Here is a 24,599-nt window from a genome sequence, read left to right as displayed (position 1 = left end):
AGCATCGAGGACATTGTTTTTTAAAATGGATATATATGGACAAATGAACCTAAACTGCAAACCAAAGGACTACTGAATATTTGAACATCTAAAGGACAAAAATACCAGAGAGGGTGTGCATGTGTATGTACAGGCAGGGCTGGCCAAAAACAATGTGCCACCATCTGTCACGTTTCTTGCTGCTCTCTAACCAAGCCTAACCACAGCTCGCATTTCTTGGTAAAATCTGAAACATGGTCAAGGAGAGGAGACTGATTTGAGAGGGTGCCATTTGCCTTGCATTGCCTTTCATTGCTCTGGAGATCCAATGTCTCCTCACTTGCCTAGGATTTCATGATACTTATAAATTTAGACAATTTATGAGTTTTTGAACAAATGGGCCAATGGCCAGCCCAATACTGTTTTAGTATAATATGGAAACCCTTTCAAATTCTAGACAAACATTAATTATAGTCTGGTGATACTGTTTATGGATTATTTCCCCAGTACACATTAGCCAAGATGATTTTGACTTATCAGGCTTTAAAAAATGATTGTTCACCATGTTCTATTCTTTCTCACTGACCATTTGTCTCACTTTTAAATCTTGGTAACCTACTCATCAAAAGAAAGAATAATAAAAAGAAGGGACTTTCATGTTGGATAAGGCAGGCTCTATGAAGTATTTTTTTAATAGGTCTTCATAAGACATTACAAGCTATTGAATTCCCATCAAGAAAACCTATTTCTATTTAATTGTGCTAAGTGCTAAGGTTTTACTCTTTAGGTTTTCCATTTTTTTCCACTTGTGCATTGTTCCTATGCAGGCCCCTCTGGATATGTGTTGTGAAGTCATATTTGTCCGTGCAAAGATGCTGGCATATGCTGCACTGGAAAGGTCCACTGTCACCATGGCAACTCATATGCAAAGCATACATCACTTCATCCAGAAAGACAATGCCACAGTGCACACATTTTGTGGAAAGTTCATCTTGAGTACTTCTATCAACTTTCTCTGTTTTTACTACATTCAAGGGACCTTCATTTTTTACATTTGGTGGTGCCTTCGTTTTCTCCTTAGAGGCACCGTTTGCAGTTGGCCCAGGTCTGGAATGCTTGATCGCCAAATCTAGAGGAATGTCATTGTCTGATCCAACAGCTGAAAAATGAGGAGGCAGATTGAAGGTGGGATAAGGCACATAGTTTTGGCAAGGATTTGGTAGGCCAGGCACGTGACTCAAGTAGTGCGGATTCCCAGGAACGGAGAGCTTATATTTACTCCAGAACCGCAGCCAATCAGCTTCACTCTGGAAGTCATTATGTACAAAGGGAAGTCCAAAAAGTGGGTACTGGTATTTTTCAATTGGGCTGCCTGGTGGTGAATAATTTGGGTGTTTTGCAGGTCTCATGTACTTTTCTATAGGACTGCCTCTCTCAGAACTTCCTTTCCCTTCAGATATGGATGAACTATTTCCTGGATCTCCAGTACTTTCCTGAGGACTTTTTATCTGAATGTGCAAAGGTTGCATCCTTTTGTGAATATCCAGAGTTTGGCTGACCAGGACTGGCTGTTGAGCAGAATGGCTTTTAGTCAATGAACCCTGGGCTTCGTATTTACTTAGGCTTGGGAGTGGGATTTCTCTCTGGTGACTCTCAGCTAAGTGATCTTCTGACCTCCTCTCTAATGGGCTTCCATTGACTTGCTCCTCACTGCTAGCTCTCTGCTGTTTGCTGAGCTGCTCAGCCTGAAGTGCCTCTGGGTTAAGGCGCTTTCTTGTTCTTCTCCTAATAATCTGCTCACCGTTGTTCTGTTTAATGATGTTTAAAGGCCTGGGAGTCTGCAGAGAACACACACAATATATAAAAGGAAAACATTAAAAATACATTAAAATGCATTAAAAATTCCTCACAAATATAAACCATGCTTAAGTTCAAAGCAAGGCTAGGCTTTATGCTGTAGATTTACTAAATCTCCTCCTTTTGCCCCAAGCAGGATCAGAGGAAGTAACCAAAGTGCACTATTTTAACCTAATTAAATCATGTCCATCTTTGCAGGGGGGACTGAAAACTTTAATCTACTTGAAAACAGCCCTTCCGAACTCAACAGATTTGGGGATTGCATCATTTAGTGATAAAACTATGTAGAAAGTTACTTGAAAAAGTGGAATTTTTCTGAAATATTTTTCAGTTTTTGAGTTGTGCATTAAAATGTAAACATAGTAACATGGAAGATATATACTGATGACAACGGTGGAAAAATATGCATTGCTTATGGGCTGAACGAATTCATCCATTGAAGTCCTTGCTCCCATTGTGACTATATCTGGAGATAGGGTCTCTAGGAAAAAATTAAGGTTAAATGAGATCATAAGGGTAGGGCCCTAATCCAATAGGATTGTGGCCTTATAAGAAGAGGAAGAGAAAGAGACCTATCTCTACCATGTGAGGACACAGCAAGAAGAATATTAGTCAGGAAGAGAGCCCTCACCAGAACTAAACTATGCTGGCACCCTGATCTCAAACTTCTAGCCTCCAGAACTGTGAGAAAACAAGTTTTGGTTGTTTAAAGTTACCCAGTCTATGGTATTAATGTTTTTTATGGCAGCCTAAGCTGACTAATACATGCATGCTTCTGAATAACTGCAAATGTGAATATAAAATATTAATATGACAGCATAAATAATCAAAGACAAACTGACAGAATTGTGAGGAAAGATATCAAGTAATCAAAGCCATATAGGAGGGATTTTTTCTCTGACTTTTATTTCCCTTCCTTTAATAATATTTTATATTCCCTATGGAAGATTTTACTTTTTAATAGGTGAAGCATTAGTTTCGTGTCGAAAATCTAAATTCATCTGTAGCCTTGGTTCAAATATCTCATCTGTCACTCTGTTCTCTACTTAAAGTGAATGCTGACTTTCATTCAGCTTAAGTATTTTATTCGCTTAAACATTACATGATTGGTATTTATGTACATGTTCAACAGGTGTTTATATTATATGACTAAAATCCATGGATAAGACTATAATGGAAACTTTACTTGCAGTAAAAGCTCTGACTTTGATTTACAAAATCAAAAGAATTAGTTTAATAATTTAATGCATATATACAGATTAAAAATTTAGGAAAATTTTTACATGGGCTAAAATCTGATTTTTCTAAAAGTTATTGAAAGCAGGAAATAACTGCTATGTAAAATATGAATAGAAACAGTATGCAATTTGTGAATTATTCCTAGAAAGGATGTACTTTAATGCAAAAGGAGTATCTTTAACATATTAAAAAAAAAAGTACAACTGCAAATCCTTTTTGGAATATTTGTTGTCACAGAGATACTTTGAAGGAAAGTAAGATAACACACTTGTTACTCAAAATTTATTATTAGTTTCATAGAGAAAATGCCACATAGCTTGGCTATGCCATGTGTATTCATTTTGTTCAGAATGTTCAGGTTTACAAAGAATTTGTATTAGTTTTATAATAATATGCAGTATGTAATCTCTATGCTACAAAAACCCCTGAAATTTACATCAATTCCTTTTTTAAGCTTTTATAACTTTTGTTATGAGTTTTATACACATTTATGTTTTTGACATGAAATATGAGCAAAACCTTTGTGTTTCACTTTATATAGTTTTACAAAAACTTTAAAACCATCTTGCTTCCAGAGAGATGAATGCTAGAATAATTTTAGAAAATAGTTTATATCACAGTGGTTAAATTACCATAACCTCACAGAAGAGTAGTTTAATTAATTCTTGGCCTATGATTGGCCAGAGTTCAATTAAAATCATTAATGTCAGTACTCATTAAATGGAAGCTTATTGCTGTGCTTAAATGGTGAAGGTTAAAAAAAAGTAAGGTGGAATGTGGCGGTGGTGATGGGGGGGATCTTTCTACTAGTTACATGCCAGTAACTAAGGTTTTTACAGTTTACTACCAATTAGCATTGTTGGCAGCAAGGATTTTTTTTAAGAGTGCTTCCAGTGGTCCATTTATGAGGATGTTTTGTCTAAAATTGTATTCCCTGTAGTTGTAATGTATTCACTGGCTTGTGCTAAGAGCTATGGTAAAATGCCAAACAAAATGAAAAAGGCACAGGGAAATAGATTTCTGTTTACTAAACGGGGTATTCCTGTTTTAAAGTCAGCTCTTGTCAGCAGATAAACTTTCTAAACTTAAAAAAATACATATTTCAGGAAGTCAAATGCATATTCAGATGGGGGATTTGTGAGTCTAAATTTTGTTACAGAATTCTAAATAAAATTTTGGGGAAAGTAATTCAAAGGACCTCTATGAGCAGATAAACTGTCTAAACTAAAAAAATATATATCTTTCAAGAAGTCAAATGCATATTCTGATGGGGGATTTATGAGTCTAAATTTTATTACAGAATTCTAACTAAAATTTTGGGGAAAGTAATTCAAAGGACCTCCGTGAGCCGAAGCCAGCCAGAGATGTTAAAAGGCAAAGCACATTTGCACCTGATGTGTGTACTATTTAGGACCATGGGTGTCTCACCCAAATACCCACTGGAAGCATTGCTGAGCTCCACATGATATTCTTTGGTGCAAGATCAGTTCAGACCCACCCTCTGAATGTGCCCCTCCAGCTCTCAAAGCAGCCAAAACAACGCTTGTGAATTCTGAAGGTAAATTAGAAAATATGAATTCTTTCCCTCTATTTTATACTGAACATGGAAGAGTTCTTTCGTTTTTTTGAAAAAAAACTTTTTGTGTGTTTTTGAAACTTTTAAAAAGATTTTTTCCTTTCTACCTAAACTAATTTCACCGAATTCTGATGACCATTAGTTCAACTATCTGTTACGCGAAGTTCCCAGAAATCAATCATTTTCTCTTTTATATCAAAAGAAGCATAATGCATTACTAATGACCTCAAACGTATCTCCCCATAGCATCTAAGCCCCTTTCTCCATAAATCACAAGCGCACTCAAAGTGACTGTATTAAACAGCTCTGCGGGGGCAGACACTGCAAGCCAAGGAATGGGACTTATCACGCTACAGACCAGCCAGCACTGCTTTATAAAGTTTTTCCTGAAACTGGAACAAGTTCTTACCGAGTGAAGCTTCTGGTAGAGGCCACACGCGTTGCATACATATCCGCCATTTGCATTCTTTCGCCAGAGAGAGGTCTTTGTGGTCAGGCAATTGGCACAAAAAACACCGGAGCCTCTACGCCTCTGAAACACAGGGAAAAAAACCAAGGTCAGAGGTGAGTCACATGATCAGCGGAGTTAGACCAAATCAACCCAGGAGTTTTGTCTTTAGACTTGCAACAATGACAGTATAAAACCACACTGCCCATAATGAGGTCAGGTTCAATTGTGTTTAATAGGCACCACTGATTTTCATTATAATTAACCCTACAGTGATGGATGAGGTGTGTGGAACACCAAAGGCTTTTCACAGAAACAGCTTTAACTTTTTGAACTTTAGGTTTTGTGCCTTTAATGATGGCTCCTAAATGCTGAACCCTAAAATATACCTTTTAAAAATGTCAAAACAAAAGCCAAAAAGACATAACATGGCAATATGTTGAATATACGTTGCAAAAGGAGGAGCACATGCTACCTGAGCTTTAAAATACAGTCAAGCTTGGCACAAAAGCAGCCTATGCACCTCTAAAATTAAAACTGATATGTGAGTTTTTGTATGTCATTCATGTAACAGAAGTATTAAGAGAATATAAGATGCTCGATTCTGGTCTTTCGTTTGCAATCGTAAAATCTCAAAGAGAATGCCCTCTATTTCCCAAAGCTGAGACGACTCGTAGAAAATTCAGCCAAGGAGAAGTACAGTATTACTAATGAGAATCCTTACGAGGTGTCTGCTTAAGCTAGACAACATAGTCCCTTCAATGGCTATTTAGTTATTTTATTAGACTTAGACTTGGAAATCGCAAGAGTTTCCGAATACAAATTGATTTTAGTGGCTTAAATTCTGTTATCAACAGATTCAAAAATAATCTAAAAATATTTAAAAGAAGATCATTAGTATTACTTGTTCCATTCTTGCTATCAAGTAATGATACCATTAAACTTCTCATTTACACAAAAGTCAGGCTGTGTTTGTAGGCACAAATACTAACAGGCAGGAAATGGAATTCTTTTGCTAAAAAAAAAAAAAAAAAGAAGCCTGAATTGCAGCGCAGTTCTCCTTTCTCTAGGAAGCATAAGCCTTTAATGATAAAATATGCATGTTAGATAAGCAGTGGAAAAAGTCTTGCTGGAACCTAATTTTATTATAAATTAAATATTACAAATGCTGTAAGTCAAAATTTCAGGGATTCATAAAATTTAGGCAATTTATTTAACTCGAGTCCATACTGTAGAAGAGTGGTCTCCCTGCCAAGAAAATACAATGGTTATAATTGTACTCTGATACATTTCAAATGGAAAGCTTTCTGCAGACATAATTTTGGCTTCAAGACTGGAACACTTTCTTGGCACTGAAAGGGCATTTGATTCATCGGGTGTTTCACAATGTATCACTAAAAAGACCTGGTGAGCAGCCAGTTCCCTATAGGGTAATTTTTCCATCCAGATGCAAGTGCTATCAGAGGCCCTCGTCAGCTAAACTAATTATGATCTTGCAATTGCTGATGCCTGCTCACTCTAACATTCGACATCCTCCATTAATCATCAATACAAGGAAAATGAATGAAACATAAAGAAATGAGGGCTGGTAAGCTGCACAGCCATAAAAATCTGAAATGAGAGCAATAACTTAACAAGATTGGGGGAATGTTTTTAGTGAGCACAAAGTCAGGCTAACAATTGCCCTTTTTAAACCAAGAACACGATTTCATTAGTATAGCAGGTTGTGCTACTTTAGGTGATGTAATAAAAGCTAGATTTTCACAAAGATTATCTCTGGCTCCCCTTTTTCTCCCTCCCCACACCCAAGTCAGAAGCAGGAATGCATAGAAAGTGTCTAAATCTCAGTAACAGCAACATGGAACACTGGTGTCAGTCCAGGAGTCCCGATTGGAACCTACTGCAAAAACAGATTCTCCTGCCTTCCCCAAATCGGTGAACTAGCAGAGGTTGTGTTTTTCAAACATTCTGGGGACCCCTTTACACAAAGTAAGCTGGGAGCCTAGTTAGGTTATCATGGTGACACTTTCCTGGGACCATCCTGTCATTTTCCTAGGTCTAAATAACATATTTGGCAAATAAACACCAACTTGATCCACACAGAGGCAAATTAAATGTCCACTCAGAAACTAACTCACATATATGGCTGAGGCTCAAATGTGAATGTGTAACCATTCACTCCAGCCTGCTTTTCTTTGCTTATGCCCTGGGTGCTTGACACAGCATGCCAAAGTGGGTGTAATCCTGGTTTCAGTGAGCATTTCAAGCCTTGCACAATTTGGTGCTTAATTCTCTTGCAAAGAAAATACCCTTCATTAGTTAGAGGGAAAATCCTGATATTACACCACTGGTTTCCACAGGCATATCTTGCTTTAAGCAGCACTTATACTCCAATATAGCTTGCTACCTTTTAGGCAAACAATATTATAGTTTTAAATACATCAGGGGTACCTTGAATTGATTTACTCAGAGTCAGTTTAGCATAGAGGTTAATAATCAGATTTAAGTGTCAGACAAACCCGTATTCAAAACCTGTCTCTGCCATTTGCTAGGTGCAACTTTGGGCAAGTCACTTAACCTCTCAGTTCTTAAATTTCCCTCATCTTTACAGTGTGAGCTACTGTGGTTATTATGTGGATTTAATAGATGCAATTAAAACAATGCCAAAGTTGTAGAAAATGTTCCATAAATTAGCTATTTGTCATGGGGTTCATTTGTGATTTCTTTTGTATGAAAAAAATATTTTGTTAGCTTTGTCTTTATTCCCTTGATCTCGTTATTAAATATTTGAGATACGCTTAAAATATATGGTTGTATTATTAAATGTATTTCATTTGTACCAATCTCATCAAATATGAGAATGGAAAGTTGAGTCAGAGTGAAATATCTAGGTGTTCACACATGAATTGAATAGGAGCATGCTTGCATGGGGGTGGAGAGTGGGAGGTAGGTGAGAAATTTTTCACACACACAGTTACCTCACCTCTAAACAATTTTAGCACGTTTGCAAGCCTTGTAGAACCTTATTTTTGGTGCACTCAAAATTTCTGGAAGCAGCAGGGAAGGTGGGAGAAGTGGATAGTGTCCCTAGCTGTGTGACCACAGAACCACATCTCTCTAAACCACAACACAGATGAGAGCCCTGACCTGTGTACAGCGCAACCTGGTAGGGGACCCAGTAAGGCATTTCCTTTGAAGTTATCGACATCCTCAGCCCAATCAAGGGCAGAAAAGCAGTCTGTTGCCAAAGGAATGCAGAATAAAAGCCTCCCCTGCCCCATTTTTAAAAAACAAACGTCGGTCTTAACGAAAAAGAAAGGCACTAAAGACCTTATTTCATTCATAGTTTATCCTGGATGACAGAGTTTTAAAATATTTTGTCATTCTCCTTTGTACTATGCTTATTAAAGACAGAAATCATGTCTCCTCACAGTCATTGAATATTCTATATAACAAGCACTAGGACAGTGTTTTGTCTTGAGAGCCTAATCATTAACAAAGTTGAAAATAATCTTGCTTGCTATTATTTTTATCATTCGTATTCACTCCTATTTTTAGAAAAAATAATTTTTAAACCCCTTTTAAATGCCTTCCATTCAGGTTGACAAATTTAGCTAGAGTTGAGCAGAGATGGCTGATGATGTTGTAGAAAATAAAGTCAAGAACGTTACTTGTCTAATCCTACATTCCACACTTATTTTTGAGAAACAGCTGATGCCAGGTGCTGAGGTTACTAGGTCAGGTAGAACAGGGCTCAAGTTTTCCTTGATCTACATCATTATAGTCACACATTGCTGATGATTCTATATGTGTATGTTTAAATAAGTTTCTCCATTTCTTACAAGCTGTTTTTAAGAGATAATAATAACTTGTACCCCTGTGACCTTGTGCAGGAGAGGGGAGAATTATGAGTCATATGGAGAAGGTCAGTGCTGGGAGAGGAAATGTAGAATAAGCCACTAGCAGATAGCACCAATTGGCATTCCTGAGAAGCATATTTAGCACAAATCTTACTCTCTCAAACTGAGAGAAAGCTATCGTTAACTAAAAAAAACCCCACAATTAATTACCTAGGTTTATACTTTGGAAAACTGAGAGCTTTATTTCCGATAAAAGGTAGCAACCTGTTGGGCAGCCATTTCAACAGGTTGGGAAGCAGGGCCCCAGACAGAAGCCAGGCACAGGTGCTTCAAAGAAGAGGCATAAAGGCAACAGGATTTTATGCTGAGCAGGATGGTCAAATATACATATATTTAACAAGCTATAGGAGGAGTTCATGAATATTTATGAAGGGGAATCATACACATGTCATTGTGCTTTATCTCTCCCATTCCATCATGGCTGGGAACTCAGTTTTAAGGTGTTTCTGGGCTCCCCTTGGCCTAGAGGGGGTCCATTCAGTTAGCAGAGGGCTTAGGATTTTATTTTTAGTTCACACTGTCCACTTACCCATCTAAAGCCACAGACAGTAGCTGTGTTCTCTGAACTTCTCTGAGTGTACCTTCTACTTCTATGTGGGTTCAGCAGAGGCAAGAGTGAAGGACATTCGCATGAAAACCCGAATTTATGTGAACTAAACGTCAGCTCAACTAAAGATTTCTACAGAAAAAAAATCTGGAATCAACAATTCAAGAAAATGATTGATTTTTTTACACTAATTTTTTTAATACTTTAACCAGTAAAGTTTAGGTCGCATTTGTGTTGCCTTCATGCCATTTCTCTTGGCTGGTAATTTCCTGCGTGAAAAAGGATGGATAATGGTATGAACAGTCAATGGCAAGTTTTGAGGCCACTAATAATTGAGACCTCCTCTTCAGATCACTTGTTCCCTTTCCACACTTCAAACGCATTATAACCACAATACAGATTTTCACAATAGCAATGTCGATGATGAATCTGAACAATCATCCATGCCAGAATTTGAAATAGAAAAGGACTCACCTATCTTTTAATATAAGTACACTTTAAATCAACAATTTTTTTCCTGATTTGGAGTATAACAAGAAATATATTAACTGCATAACTTTTTAAAACAAAACAAAACACCTTTGGTCTTTAGGTTCACAGTTAACTACTATATGAGTGTCAAGACAGTGACATTCTTCTCAAAGCTTCCAATTCAAGTTTTGCTTTCGGGAGGCTTACATCCTCAGTCAGTTACACATTACTATGGGCTGAGTCTTGGCACTTGTGTAGGTAAACCCAGATGTGACTTGAGAAAAAAAATTAATTTTAAATGGATTCAGCTGTTTTTATTATTTTATTATTTGAAGATCAGCCAAAAATATAAATTTTAAAGTGTCCAAATTTCATTAACAAAGAACTGAGTTCGTCTGATTAATCAGTAAATTTGAATTATTTATTCAAGTGGCTTAACATTTAGAGACATAGATATTTATCTCCAAGATATTAAAAAATCTCCATTGGTGAAGGAATTTGTGCAGAAATGATCTTTTATAATAGTTTTCCATGAATGAGAACTGTACTGAAAGCATGTAATTACATAACAAACCTTGATAGGCAGAGTATTTACTCACATTTTTATGGTTTTATATCTTAGCCATTTTAAATAGAATCAATCTGAAATTTGATATACATGATGTTAGCATGGATGTACCTCAAACACTTTTAACTCTCTAAATATTTCCTGTGTTTATTCGATTATGTCAAGAATCCTTTGCAAACTTCATTTTAGGGAAATGCATAGGTGGCTATAATGGAAACTTCTGGTACAAGTTTGTAGTAATAATAAAATTTTGGTGGTAAATTTAACTCCATTTAGTTCTGGGAGTAATTACTGAGTGACCACCACGTGCCTGCTACTGTGCTAGAAGCCAGGGTCACAACGTTGCACAAGATAAACATGGTCTGAAATTTTGCAGAGTTTCCAGTAGAATTTGCTCAAAACATAATACGTGTGGAATTAAAGTGACACAAACTCAAATTGCTCACGAATATTGACAGTTTAGGTCATGTAAATTACATGGAAACTTGTCTGAAGAAACCAACGTATTTCCCATGAATAAATCTCATTTAAAGGCTGAAAGTTATCTAATAATCAAAGGGCTTGCTTTCTGTGCTCCTTTATAAAAATGCATAATAGTCTAGTCATTTCAGAAACAAGACTTGTTTATTGTCACTTTAGTAATAATGTCCTATCAATAACACTGCCCTATTATCTACCAATGGAGTTGACATGAGTTAAATAATGTATTCATAACTGTCAGGTATGTAGTCGACATTCAATAATTGTTGAATAAATATTGAATGCTATTTTAGTCCTTATCACTATCATTCACCACTAAGGGACATTAAAGGCCATATCTGTGCCCTCCTTCTCCCCAAAGTAGAATTAACCGGCTATTGGCACAACAAATATGTAGAATGCTGCAGCTAAAACAACCTAAAAATAGACGGTGGCTTGTAATAAACTCCTTTAGAGGAATAGCCAGAATCTCACCAGATGCACAGGCTGGCTGATAGTTTAACAAGAGCTGGGGAAGAACTCTGCCAAAAGAAAGCAATAGTTACCAATATCCTGGCTGACTTTGATTCCAAATAAAATTGTGAAGAATCACTTGAAATGGGCTGTACGGCAAGTCTATGCCTGCTTTCAAACAGCCCTCTTTGCCCTCAGATTTCCTGCCAGAAAACTGAAGGGACTCTATAAGGTTCAGCCAAGCACCCATCTTACAATCACCGCAGAGCTTGGAAACAAAACCTGTTTACCCTGCTTATTAAGTTCACTTCCTCAACACATCAGCAATGATAATGGAGACCAGTGTAAACTAAACTGACATCTCTGGCTGGGAGCAATGGAACGACTTCTGTTCCAGGACGTGAGGCAATACATGCAGTAGTAATCATACGTCGTACCCAGGTATGAACTCGCCTAACACTTATCCCACTGACACGTCGCCACACAGGGAGCTGCCCAATATATCAGGGAATGCTAGTGTGCTAAACACATCAGCTCCATCGCTTCTGAGATGCAACTGGTGACTCTTGGAAGTGGGACAGCAGGAAACCACTACTTCCCAATGTGTATCCCACTCTTTAAATTATTCACACAAATTCTTCAAATCTGAGGATTTCAGAAAGTTATCACAGATATAAAACCTATTTCGCAGGTCTGAGGACCCCATTGCCCTTCTTTGGCTTACCTCATATTTGGTAAAGGAGCAAATCAAACATCCAATATCATAATCAAATTATATAACAGAATCAGGGTTGGAAAAACCCAGGTCTTTGGAGCTCTAACCCATACTGTTTCTGTAATAATATTCTGCCTTTACAGCAAGTATGCATTTGGACAGCTAAAAATATGGTTGAAAATTTATGTCTGCACCATCTTTTTTCATTCCACGTGAAAGTCATTATTGTCAAAAGAACTACTCAAGTCTCTCACTGCTTCTATTTCTGCCACCATGTATCTGTTTTCACCTTTCCTTCAGCTACAACAATGGTTGGAAAGTTGCTCTACAGGGACTTTCTCCTATGCCAGTGCCAAAATCCGACACTGGAAGGAAAAAATATAATAAAAGCCTTTTTGGAGGCCCAGTGAAACAATTTTAACACCTCCTAAACAAACTTCAGCTTGAGAGTACAAGAGTTGATACTTTTAATAAATTTATCACATAGTTTATATATTTAGAAAACACATCTATTATGGGAATATTTCACATTATAAAAAGTAAAAATCTCAGTGATAGAGGCCTATTCTAGAAAAACCCTAAAGTCCAAAAGTCTCAGCTTCTAGGCATTTGAGAGTCAGTTATTTTATTTTATGTATTAATGTTATATATTGAGGCCTGCCTTTATTACATAATGATAATGTTTATTTTGAAATAAACAGAAAATAAAAAATAAACAATGTTTTTCATATTACCTAACAGATATTAACTGGTCCATGAAGTCTTACCACGCTCAAGGCAGTTACGTATACTTCAGTGGTTCCTCACATTCTTGGGAATCATAAAATCTTTTGATAAACTTTATGACACTCTCCTTAGAAAAAATAAACGTGTAAAATTTCACAAATAACTTCAGGATGTTCAAAAGTATGTCCTTCACAAAATGTATGCAAAGATTTCACATGGATCTGAGTGACCACGGATCCCGAGGTTAAGAACTCCTCACATATATTTTCCCAGTGTAGGTTTATGGTGAATTATGATTATCCTTCTATTACTGATGAAGTAAACAGAATAGTTGTTTGACTTACTTATCTAATATCAAAAAATACATCCCAGTCTCTAAGTCTAGGTAATGAGATGGTACCGTATCCTAAAAAGCATTTTTGAATCAATTATCTGCTAATCCTCATTGGACTACTTTTTGTCCTTTTTAAAGGAATCACCATTGTACATCTAATATTTGCAAGATAATATACTATAGGCTCAGTCTCATTATCTGGTATTTTCAAAATCATCCTAAGAGGCACATTATTATTTTTTATTTCCCCCACTTTACAGATGAGAAAACTGAGGCTTACAAACATTTTCCAATTGCTGAATAGCAGGGGTAAGATACAAAGCCAGTTCTTTCTCACTTCAGAGCTACAGTTCTTAACCATGTTCTAGGCCTTATTATTATAGGAGACTAAGGAATTTTTACCAAAAATACTTCACTATAGCCTGGCTTTAAAGAATCCTTATCCCTTCAAATCACCCTATAACAGGTGATTGAAATTATGCAAGTTTTGAGATATCAGAAAGAAATGACTCATCCTTCATCAGATATGGCAACGAGCTGTTCTGAGGTTGACAGACACAGTCATAGCCAGAGAAACAGAGCATTTGGCTGATGGAGAGACAGTGGGAAGGGGATGGGTGTAATGCATGTGTTTTGATCCTGTCAAAAAAAAAATATATATATATATATATAAGAGCATCTGAAATAAACCTCTGCTCAAAAGCAGAAGTTGGTGACACCACTGAACTTAGCCCTTCATGATGCCTTCTGCCTAGGAGATTAGCTGTGAACTAGGGTCTCTGTTTTTGTATGAGATGTGGTTTAGAGATGCAGCAAGAAAAATAGTACTGGGGTTATGATATGTTCTGTAAACATACATATTCAGGTAACAACTCACTGGATTTCTTTATATATTTGTATGTTCCTAGGTAGAGAGCTTTTGCAATGTTTGGTGTCATTGTTATTCAAGATAAAATACTGCCAATTCTGAAAGATGACGTTATTTTACCAAATTTCTCAAGATTCACATAATATGAAAATATTTATCATTATTTCCCCTTAAACTCTCTCCCCCTTTTATGTATATATATTATATATAAAAGTTTATGTTCTTCATCTGCCTGTGGAGTTTACTTTTATACTTTTCATGTGAGATATACTTTTCATTTCATCACAGAACAGGAATGACAAACATACTGAACTCTAAATACTTTTTGCAGGAGATCAAATTGAGAGGATTTAGTAGACATCAGATGTTAAAAGATAACATTTAGTCTGCTCAGCACAAAGATGGTATCTACTGGTTATTTCCATGTGAAAAACAATAACAAAAACTTACGGGAATACATAAGTTAAATATACAGAGGTACAAAACAATTATTTAATAAAAAACTACAAATGTGTCAACAAAAGGACCCTGATCCCAAATATGCAATTTAGACTAAATGTTTAACAGACTATATTGGGAATACTTCTTGTACCATTTCATTCTCTATAATTTTTAAATACACAGAAGGGGGGAAATGAATGAAAATCACCCTGCATTTCATTTAACTTTTGTATTTAAAAATTAATTTAAAATGTTATCTCATTTTTATTCAATTTCGTATTTCCTCAGGACACATAAAATCACAAGTATTTAAACACGCCTTTCCGATGATTAAAATACCACCTAATATGTTATGTCATCATTCAAATGGAAGACGTGTCTTTAAATAAAAGCTCTGTGACTGCTATAGGTAAAACCAAACATGAGCAGATAATTTCACTACAGAGGTACTGTGCAGACAGGGAACTCTAAGCTGATTTTTAATGTTTTAATAACATGATTTTTAAAAGACTACTTGGAATTATGAATTTCCTTAACAATCATGATGTAATTTTGTAATAACTGAAATTTTTCATGGGAAAACTGCTTCTTCAATAACTCACCCAGTCAATTACACAGAAAGTCCTGTAATAGGCTACAAACCAGCACCCCCCCCCCCAACCGCCCCGTCAAATAGCTCACGTACACGACTTCCTTTTCAATTACCAACTTGTCTGCAGTACCATCTGTAAAAACGAACACATACCTTATGCTGCCAGTTTTTGCTTTTGCACGTCCATTAGTGGGACTGGCTGCAGCTGCTCAAGAAGAAAGCAGCGATTGTCTTTGTTTATATATATGTGTGTGTGTGTGTGTGTGTGTATTCCTCCTTCAGTACCACCATACTAGCTCAAGGTAATACATTGTCTCGGGTAGGGAATTGCACTCAATAGTCTCATTCGCACCCGGCTGTCTCTGTGATCTGGAGTTTATTAATCACACTATATCACATACCAAAGCAAGAACCACCTCATTGCATCAAGCATTCTCAAGATTACCCCTCCCTCAGTCATCCACGCTAAAAAGAACTGTTAAAAAATCATTTCGTACTTTGACATTTTGTACATCAAGCGGAATATCAGGAAACCAATACAGAGACCTGGCAGCCCAACGGGAGACACAAAACTCCTGGTGAGTGAGATTTTATTTCACGAGACGGGCTCTGAAAATATAACACTGTAACTTTTCAACAACTTTATTTTCCCCTGGTTCATGTTTATATTCTTTTTCTGTTGATATTATTTTTTCTGTAGATGGACGTTATTAAAAGGGTCACAATCTCTGCAGAAGATGTAAATAAATTACAGCAAGAAATTACCCACGATTAATTTTTAAAAGTGATCTGCTTTAAAGAAACATTTCTCCCTATTATGAAGTAATATGGATTCCAAAAAAAGAAAGGAAAAAAATTATCAAGCTCTTAAAAAATGCTTGGAAAAAAGACTCACAGAGAAGCTGAAATTTAAAACACAAAAGAAATAAAAGGAAAACAAACAAAAAATGGCGTTACGACTTATCCTGTGCTATGTCACATTTATAAATTTATACCAAATATATCAAAACTACTCTTCATCATGAGATATTCTGTTGTTAGTGTGTAAGCTTAGTTTTTAGAACATTAGAAAGCCAATTCTGCCTCAGCATTTCATATACTGAATTGTCTTAAATCACCAAATAGCTCTCCTTTCTCAGCCCTTAGGTATAGCAGATAGAATGCTGGATTCCAGTTATTTACATGTGCAAGTAACCCTCAGGGGAATAGGGGCGTCTGAAGAAAGACCTATTTTTCCTTTAATCTTTACAATATCAGTGTGTTGCACACAGTAGGGATTTAATTAATTGAATTAATTAAATCAGCTTAATTCAACTGACTTCGATCAGAAGAGAAGCTACTGCTAATTTTAATAAACAGTCATTCCATTAAAACGTACGTGTCTACGTGTGTGTGTGTACAGCAATACAAACATGCTGTGACTGAAGGATTGTACTTTAAGCATAGCTTTATTCATGAGATATAAATGGCAGTAATTGTTACAGAAAACAGAACTTAGATTGAAAGCAGTTTCACTTTTGTGAAATGCAAAAGAAAATTAATATATTCTGGCCCATATTTAGATTATATATTCTATGAGAGGAGAGAAAAGGAACAGGCCTTGTTTGCTTCAATTTCTTAGCAATTTGCAGAACTTGTAGAAGTGGCATATGTTGGTATATGTATTTGTGTATGTATTTATACATATACATACATACGTACACTTACAAATGAATCTACTGCAACATTTTCAGCACTCCCATGTAGTGAGATGTTCTTATATTTTTCATTAATGCAATATCATATTTTATAAGTGGGGCTAAAATACCAATTATATTGTTAAGAAATTCTGTGAGTTTTCTGCAGAGTTGAGAATAAATATAATTAACTATTAATATATGTGAACTGTATATAAAAGACTGAAAAAGAATGAAGTGATAGAGTACATGGCAGAATGTCTTATATGTCAGCCTAATAATTATTGACTTTAATAGGTGAAAACTAAGACATTGGTACCTTGTGATTCATTTTTATTGCCAATTTAGTTTTATTACTATGTTAGAGTTCTCTCAAATCACATACATACTCAATTAACATAAATATAATTATGTATGGAAGACTATTGAATGCTATGCTTGACATGTATCAGGCATACAATGATCATTAAATTCCTTCTTCCACTCTTAATTTCAGAAAATATTGAATAATTCAATAAATATCAGATTTTGGAAGATAATAAATGACATACATAACTCAATATCTATATTTATGCACATATGAACAAAATGTATACAAAGGGCCTCATATTTATTTTTACAACATAAAAAAATGTATGGATGGTGACCCTAAAACTCCATTATGTAAATGACTATAGTAATAAAAGTTTATAACATCAACCATACATTTAAAAATATATGGATATCTCTTTCCTTTTTTGTTGCTCTTGTATTCTCTTTTTTACTGCATTCCAAAAGACCTTTAAGGATTTCAATACGTAACTCCATTTGGTGGTGAGTTATTTTCTTTCAAGACATTCATAAGTCTATCAAGGACATGTATTTCTCACCCAAAAGCTAAGGAGAAATCTGGGGGAGGAATCAGTGCCCTTTGAAATTTTCTAGAACATAAAGGAATGCTTTGTAGAACCTGCCCACTTATGCATAATATATTACTCATTTCTAGCTGCAGGAAGTTTTCTTCTTTCGTATAGTGTAGCTACATAGATTATGCACATAAAATGCAACAATGAATATTTAATTCATAGATTATAAATAAAGTCAATTCACTTAGATTTATGTAGATCTAGACTAGAAATTTTTTCATAAGAATTAATTTTGGGTGCCAGTTGCAAACATATGCATAAACTTTATTCCACTTGGAATTTGACTGACATTCTCTATTTTATAAATATATATGCAGCTATATATAGTTAAGTACACACACATGCACACAAACATACATTTAAAATATGCAAAAAAGCATACATTTCCTTTTCAAAAAAAGTGGCTTCAAGGTCCTCTCGTTTATATATTAAAAAAATTCAGGGCTGATGGTCTTATATTTTAAAGTGTCAACTTCTTAAAATAGAAAGTCATACTTATTCCCAAGTTAAGGTGTTATATCTGACTTAGAATATAAAATGTTAATTTAATGAAAAAAATAGATGTAAAAAATATAATAGCAGAATCAGTAAATCAATGAAAGTTATGAACCAGCAGGTAGCATTTCATGAATAATTAATTTATGTATGATTTTTGAAATATTTACAGATACTACACGCTCCAAAATGTTGTATACTTTCCAAAGGAAAAGTTTAAGTGGCTATATCTGACTTAGGTCACCTTTGTTTTTCTACTAATTGTCTAAGATTTTATTTAATTAAATTGACTATATACATATACATATATATGTACACATAGATTAAATGCATATATGAATATATGTATACATACACTAAGTGTGTGTATAAATAAATACATTTATATTTAGTGTGCCTATGTGCATTTTTTTGGTAAAATAAAAATAAAATTAATTTAAAAATTTTTTTGAAGTTTTATTTTTTATTTTAAATTCATCCCAAATAAAGGCAGTAGTTCAAAAATAAACAGAATGGACTGATGGGTACCAGACTAAAATTCAAAGCAATTCACATTAAATAAAAAAATTAGGTAAAGAAAACTATGCTTTACACATATAAGTCATAACTTGTTAAGAAGAAGAAAATCACCATTAGCAAAGGTTTAGCTAATTAGTCAATCTAATGCAAGACTTTTATGTGTATAAGTTTACAAATTTCAGAAAATGACCAAATTATTCCACTTATATCATTAACTTGACCTCTTCCAGGATTTGACCTTCCTAATAGATTTGTTTTATAAGATATGACATCGTTAACAGCTGTGCTATTCTTTCTCGGACTTGAATTTTTTTTTTTTAAAGGATGAAAATAGACTGGATTTACTAAAGCATGTATATTCTCTGGTAACACTGGGGGAAGGGAGGGATAAGAAGTGGAAAAATAATGTTGAGTTCGTATTCGAGGAAGTCACTCTGAAACTCAGAGAAGATACTGAATTCTTATAAACATTTGTGGCCAATTAAAGAAATGATATATAAAGAATTTGAAGAAATCACCCTTATTAATATTATTAATAAATTAATATAAAGAGGTCTGATTATTAAAATGGAGAAGCAATACGTTTGACTGTTCTGATCTTCAAACCCCCAACCACTGAGTGGATGTCCTTATATGCTCATTGCAAACTGCGAAATGTTTAGTCTGGTTAGTAAAAGCCCTATCCAGGTTTTCACTTTTGAAAAGCAAACATAAATCAGGATTAAGTTAGGCAATTTCAGGGGGAAAATTATCTAAATTTCTTAAACGATACACTAACTTGCAGGCACGTTGGGAATTTTAATCTAGCCTAAGAATACCTCTAGATAGATAATATTTAATGTTGCAGCTAAATAATAAGTAGTTTCACTTAATCTGAATTCTGGTTTTATTCAGAATTCTCTATGGTAAAAAGCAAGGCTGGATTTATAGATGGCGTATGAAGGGAGTAAACAAATGTTTAATTAGTCATGATCTCTACCCCTACTCAATTCTGTATCAAGTTTAATCTTGTAATGGTAGTTATGTTTAAGTGTTATTTTTCTACCTTGGCTCCACAAGGCCTCTTGACGTATAATGCAAGAAAGTACTTCAGACAAGTAATAAATTGTAGTACAGTACTAAAAGCACCTATGAAAGCTATTCTTAATTTCAATTATACTTTTAACACATTAATTATCTGTTTATCTGATTACTGCTTCTGATAGGTCCACCCATTGTCCTACATCCCAAGCACACCGTTCTTTTCACTGGTGGAGGCATTTGGAAAAAAAATCAGACAACTCTGTTTCCAGTGTCTCTGGGATAATTGTTACCTTTCTCCTTTTCAACTTTAAAAGAAAGCAGTGTCTATTTTGCTCAAGGCAGCTGTTTAAAGCGCCTGCTGTCAGAATCTTTTCAACCTGAGGGGATTTAGGATTATTTAAAAATGATTATTGTATCACACTAAACCTTCTATTGCTGTTAAAAATTGAGCATGTGAAATGTCCATACACAGCATGATAATTAACCCAGGTGACATGTATTCAGACTCACCTTGGTGTTTATGTATATACATAAACATGTATTTTACATGGGCGATTCTAAATGGTTTATTTTGACTTAAGAAAAAAAATAAACAAATCTTTCATGCAGAATGTAAGTCTGAGATACAATTATTAAAATACGTGGCTTTACATTTACAGATCTGAAATTCATATTTCAAATAAATTCAGAAAACAATGTTCACTTAAAACAGAGAGACTTCTGGAAGTTGATCCATTCTTTTACTTTATTTTACTATGCAGTAGCTATTGTAATATAATCCCTGAACATTAGCAGAGAGATTTTACTTTATTAGTCTAAAAAAAATCATTTACATCAAACTATTATAACATTGGTAATATCCTTACATTTTGTAAAAAAATCATCTTTATCACTTAAAGTTCATAAAATTAAAATCAGTATTTTGAAAATATATTTCTTAGTTCCTAGGTTAATGATTGGACTTACTTATCAGAGAAATTTGTAATTTTTAACTTGGCAATATTGGTGTAATTTTCCCTCAGAATTACAATTAAAATGTATTTTGATCCTAGCCATAAACATTGGTTTCTTTTAGCTGCCTTCTAAGTTGATTTAGATTTTCCTTAGCAACGAATGCACAGCCTTCTCCACCCCTTTATTTCTTTAAATGTTTATTACCTGTTGAAAATTTCTTGGCTTGTAGAAGCAGCAGACAGGAAAGGAATAACCTTACAACCTAAATGCCTGATATTTAATCAATAAGCAAAGGATTTTCTCTTTTAGGAACTCACTGCCTTGTAAACTCTATCTCCTCTCCTCTTTTAGGATAAGAAAGAATACTCTGCTTCCCACAAAATCAAAAACCTTGAGTCACTATAACACATTGAAGAGCAAGAGAAACATGTTCTTATTTACTATAATTTATTCATCTACCATGTTTGAAACAATTGCTAATCAGTTTCTATTATACAAAGATGGCAAGGCCTTTGAGTTTAAACTCATACTTCTACTTTCAAAGCTTCTCAGAGGTATGTATTCACTATACGGTTTCTCTGAGTGATAGAAAATCTACTTTCCTGGGAAGCCAATCTGATTTCTGGAAAGAGGTAACATTTATTCAGAGTAAAGTCAATGAAGAAGGTGGAAGAACAACTTTGGTAGTACCCAAGGACGATATTAAAATATACAACCACCGGTATGGCATGGGCACTGACTGATCAAAATCAGAACTAGTGCTGGCTATAGCGCAGGAACAGAATTCTAGAGACCCTTTGTTAGGTCAGGTACTACGCCTTTATTCCTGGGTGGCAGCAGTTCCCAGGGAGTCCTCAGGGAGGAGTTGGGGGACTCAGGACATGAAAAATCTGTAGGGGACTTAGGGTGAGGCCTCATCAATAGGGATTGAGGTATTCTGACTGGGTTCAATATTATTTCTAGTAGTGTCACTTTAAGTAAAAATCAGATGTGACCAACAAAGCACTGGTGTGATCTCATGGCTCAAAAAGCAGTGCTGATCATTATGCTAAAGAGTTACAACAATGTTCTCTCCAAAGTCAGCAAAACCTGAATAAACTAGCAGCTTTCTCAGGTGGTGGTTTTGAAAGTCTGCACTCACTTAGTATAAGTTCTGGTATGTTTGTTTATAAACGTCTTATTACTTTAAATTATCGCCTCATGTAAGAAAAGTCCAGTGCCTTTGAAGTGTTTATAATTTTGAGGGGAAGCAAAATAAATATACATGAAGCAATTAAGAGACCGATGCAAAAAAAGTAGACGTCTCAATCCTAGGATTTTTATGATTTTTATGCTTCTAAATGCTACAGCAAATGAGAAATGGGAAACATACATGGACACACACACACACACACACACACACATTTTAGCTCATGCAAGTAGTGGTGAGACTCAAGTAAGTTCTTAATCATTACTTGTCACTGTATTTTTTCGTTTCTTTTGGTTGCTTGTGGCAGAAGATACAACCTAAACTGGATTAATATGAAGGAAATCTTCTGATTCATCCAGGTGAAAATGTAGGAAAAATTCTGACTTCAGGCATAGTTTAATTAGGTCAAAAAATATCCTGAGATCACAATTTCTCTCCCTCTGGGGTGTATTTCTTCTACATAGATCCCAGCCTCGCTCAGACCCCTGAATGCATATGGCTGCACATCTATTGCCGTATGTTCTATTGAACAAGTTAGGAAGAATTACTGAGTCTACTTTCCTGATAGCACAACCCAATGTCCTCAAATAGGGCCTTGTTGGCCAAACTCGTCATAAACCTGTCCCACTATGGCCAGGTGGACAGAATGCACAGATTGTCTCCAGTCTATAGTAATTTCTTAAACTTAAAAAAAAAAAGTTTATTTTAGAGATGGGGTCTCACTGTGTTGCCCAGGCTGGCCTCTAACTCCTGAGCTCAAATGATCCTCCCACCTCAGCCTCCTGAGTAGCTAGGACTACAGGCACACACTCTCTGCACCTGGCTTAGGTTCTCAAACTTTAACGTGTGTTACCAATTTCCTGGAATCTTTTCAAAATGCAGATTTTTATTTAGTAGATATGGGATAGGATCCGAAATTCAGCATTTCTAACAAGCTCACAGTTTGAATAACAAGAGGATGTAAGGCATACACTTTGGCCCTGAATCTAGGGCAAAATCAACTTCATTTGCACTAGATGAAATAAAAGTGAAGGGGTGTGGATTCTCAAGAGAAAAGTAAGGGAGGTTATCAGAAGTAAAACAATAAAAAATGAAATAAAAAATAAAATCAATGCATTTCATACACATACACACGGTATCAATCTTCTGCATGTTATTTGTTTAAAAGAAGAGTCTTTTGTAAGTAGAGCATCTGACAATACTGATGATCACATTGGCACAGTCCATCCATGCCATCTAGTATTTTCTCTGGTTTGAATAATCCTTGAAAGATTCCATCATTATCTACACTTCTCATGTAACTGTTTTGACAAAATTGATCCATGCCATTTTCTTTTTTCTACAAAAGCCACACTATGAGGAAGTAGTATAATGGTCACTCTACTGGACAAGAGTCTGTTGAGAAGAACTTGGCAAAACCTTATTGGCACAAAAAGCAGGGACACCCCCATGACAGGTGCCATGGTCAACTATTTGAGATTCCATCAATGCCATTTCCTTAGTTCACAATGAACTTACAGGATCTGTTTGGAAGGTCCACAATAAAAGCCCTTGTGGTCAGCTCACAGGAGAAAGCTCTCCTGAAGGTTTATCTGTACTTGAAAGGCCAATTGAGCTTTCAGTTGTCACAGTGACAAAAGTAGCATCAGATTTTTTTTCTGAATGTATATATTTATATCCTGTGTCAAATATCAAAAAGTATTTAATAGGCCAATAATTGTTCCCATTGGCACATGTCAGAAAAATAACTGACAAAAGTTATCATCCTTATCTTCCAGAAAGGCTAAATATCTACATGAACAAGAAGGAAGACTTATCTTCTCTTCTATGAGGTCTCTAAATAGGACTAGGGGGAAAAAAATGTACCTTTTCTAGTAGTATGTCTAGATCTACCTCATATTTATATTGTAGATATTAAATTAGCTACTATTAATTCACATCCTTATGGAGATAGTATACTCTTATTTGAATTGGCATGAGACTGACTACTTTCTATTTTAGATTCCTTCTTAAAGAAAAGCTCTGAGTTCCATTTTCTTCTATGAACTAAAGGCATCTTATAGCACGTGAATTTTATAAATGTTTTATGAGGTTATAACATGGCATTTTTTTCAACATCTAAATAAGAGCAAGTCATCAAAAAGATGCACAGGAGTCAAACAAGACAATAGGGAATGGCACAAGATTTACTTACTCCCTAAAGCATATAAATCTAGCACCATGAAGTCTTAGATGCACAGGACTGCTTAAGCATGAGGGCCATGGCACATTAAATGTGATAATTAGGTGATATTTATTTGTAATTCATTTATTCATTTTTAATGCCATTCATTGAATATCTTTCCTGTGCCCAGTGCCATGCTAGATGCTCTAGTTATAAAACACATAGCTAGACACACAGCTATTAAAGACATGACCCAAGGTCTCAAGTTGCTCAGTAACTACCAGGGAAGCCACATAAGCAAAGACCTGATAAGTGCTCTATCAAAGCCATGTACTAGCTTCTGCTTCAGCAGGGAAACAAACGAAAAGAACAAGTGGCCAATCATTCTCAAGGGTTATGAATATCATGCACATAGAATGCCTTCAACTATGCCAGTAACATAGTAGGTGTTCAATAACTT

General features: G+C 35.3%; 1 protein-coding gene across 2 annotated transcripts in view; it reads right to left on the bottom strand.

Moving 5' to 3' along the window:
* Window positions 1-755: 755 nt before the first annotated feature.
* TRPS1 (transcriptional repressor GATA binding 1) overlaps window positions 756-24,599 on the bottom strand; it is a 194,640-nt gene continuing 170,796 nt past the window's right edge. For both annotated transcript variants that reach the window (XM_069466066.1, XM_069466067.1), the window contains exons 5-6: window positions 5,061-5,183; window positions 756-1,817 (exon numbers count right to left, since the gene is read on the bottom strand). In XM_069466066.1, coding sequence (XP_069322167.1) covers window positions 756-1,817; window positions 5,061-5,183 — 1,185 coding nt within the window. The remainder of the gene's footprint in view (window positions 1,818-5,060; window positions 5,184-24,599) is intronic.

This window comes from Eulemur rufifrons, chromosome 3, assembly GCF_041146395.1.
Source record: "Eulemur rufifrons isolate Redbay chromosome 3, OSU_ERuf_1, whole genome shotgun sequence".
Lineage (NCBI taxonomy): Eukaryota > Metazoa > Chordata > Mammalia > Primates > Lemuridae > Eulemur > Eulemur rufifrons.
Note: the sequence above shows the minus strand (reverse complement) of the source record. Positions and strands in the feature narration are given on the sequence as shown.